Below are 1,962 nucleotides of genomic sequence, written 5' to 3' on the forward strand. Positions count from 1 at the left end.
CTTGGCCGCGCGAACCCCCACTCCCCGCCGGAGAGCTGCGGCCGAGCCACAGCCGAAGGCAAGCCCGAGCGCGGTCATCCCGGACCCGCGGGCGGCGGGCATGCTGGCGTGGCAGGATGGCGGGGCCAAGCCGGCTCCCTCCCACCACAAGATCTCCTTCTCGGTGCTGGACATCCTGGACCCGCAGAAATTCACCCGCGCTGCGCTCCCGGCCGTGCGTCTCGCTCCCCGGGAAGCCAAGAAAAGTTTGGCGGAGGTCGAAGCGGGGAAGGACGCCAGCCCCGGGGACCCGGTCCGACAGCGGGAGACCCCTGGTAAGCATGCGGGGCGGCCCCTGCCCAGATGACGCGGAGTGTGTGTGGTGTGAGTGAGCGGCCAGGGCCCGGTGGGTGGCTCTTAATGCACAGGACCGGGTGCCGAGTGCAGCCCCGCCTCGGAGTTGGACTGAGGTAGAAAGGAGGTCCCAGCACTCGGGGGCAGGGGCGTCCCACAGAAGCGCCATCCCTGCGCGGGTACGCACCGCAGCAATGACTTGCTCGCAGTGGAAACTAACACGTACCCAGCGCCCACGTTACCAGGCTCATTCATTTATCAGGGGTTTAATGAGGCTGCCACGTGCAAGGACTTGGGCTGGGGCTGGGATAACGGTAATGAAATACTTGGGAACCTGCGGGGTGGACGGCGTCATTAACATCACGCCCATTTTATGGGCGAGGGAGGTGAGGTTAAGGCATGTGCCCGGGGTTTCGGTGAGTAGAGAGGTCAAGTGTCCACTTCCAACCATCCCGAGACACCTGCAGGAACTCGGCTGCCCCACGCAGACCCAACCGTTAACCGGGGCTGGGGACCGGACTGGGGTGGAGTAATAGGAGGCTTATGGTACTTCCTCCTGAAAACCCTTTTTGACTTATTCCTATAACGCTGGCGGGCACCTGATGAAGGGTCCAGGAAAGTTTGTGGCAAGAAGGAAGGACGGAAGACAGCAGGATTCGTCCTGGGTGGGGCGTGGGCACGAGTTTCCTTGGAGCGACAGCAAGGGTCAGGGGCTGCGGTCCCCAGGGAGGTTGGACGCGCGCAGCTCTCTGCTCTCCCTCCCCAAGTTTGGCAGTGATTGTCTGGGGCCCCGGCCGTCGGCCCGGTAATTGTTCCGATGGCCTCTCCGAGGGGCCGCGCTCTCCCCCACCATGATCGATATTCTATTACTGGCGCCCGCATATCTCCTGCCCGCAGCTTGCAGGTACCGACTTCAAACCCCCTTTCCCTGTCTGATCCTAATATTGTTCGATTAAAACTTACCTTTAATAGATGACATCTATCGATCCGGCCCCGCACAAATCTGAAACTCTATTAACACGGCAGAAGAGAGAAGATGGGAAAGGGGGAATTTCACTCTACAGGCGGGGAGCGGGGGGAAGGGGGCAGAGCTGAATAACTTTTTTAATTGCTAGGAGTCCCCGACTAAGACAGGTTTCTAGGGGCTGCAGGGGCACAACCTGAACACACTGGACGTCTCGATGTCTTAATGTACGACGATCCTCGATCCTACACCACCCCCCGCCCCCATAACGTTGCCCAACAAGGTCACTATTCTCTCCTAATGCGGACTGTCATTCATTCATTCACTCACTCTTGGACGCCTACTTGGTGGCAGATGTGGCAGAGTCGTAGAGGGCAAGAGGACATTAAAGCCGCTCGCGAGGATGTGCGGTCGGAGGGTGGGGGCAGCGCGATGTGGGCAGAGGAGCGGCGATGGGGGTTGGGCTGGGGGAAGAGCTGCGCGCTCTGGGGGGGAAGCGGAGGAGTCAGGGGACCCGGACGGGCCGGGTGGTTCTGCGCTCTGGTCATCGTCCCCTTCTCCTCTAGATGCTGTGGCCCGAGACGCCGGCCAGGTGTCCCCCCTGGAGGGCTCGGAGGCGGAAGACGAAGAGGAGGAGGACGCGGAGCACGCGGGGCGGCCCCGGG

General features: G+C 61.7%; 1 protein-coding gene across 1 annotated transcript in view; it reads left to right on the plus strand.

Moving 5' to 3' along the window:
- The first annotated feature begins 100 nt into the window (after positions 1–100).
- Positions 101–1,962, plus strand: part of NKX1-2 (NK1 homeobox 2) — a 2,158-nt gene continuing 296 nt past the window's right edge. Inside the window, exons 1-2 of the mRNA XM_008591031.1 lie at positions 101–314; positions 1,864–1,946. Coding sequence (XP_008589253.1) covers positions 101–314; positions 1,864–1,946 — 297 coding nt within the window. The remainder of the gene's footprint in view (positions 315–1,863; positions 1,947–1,962) is intronic.

The sequence above is a fragment of the Galeopterus variegatus genome, unplaced genomic scaffold (assembly GCF_000696425.1).
Source record: "Galeopterus variegatus unplaced genomic scaffold, G_variegatus-3.0.2 Scaffold6583, whole genome shotgun sequence".
Classification (NCBI taxonomy): domain Eukaryota; kingdom Metazoa; phylum Chordata; class Mammalia; order Dermoptera; family Cynocephalidae; genus Galeopterus; species Galeopterus variegatus.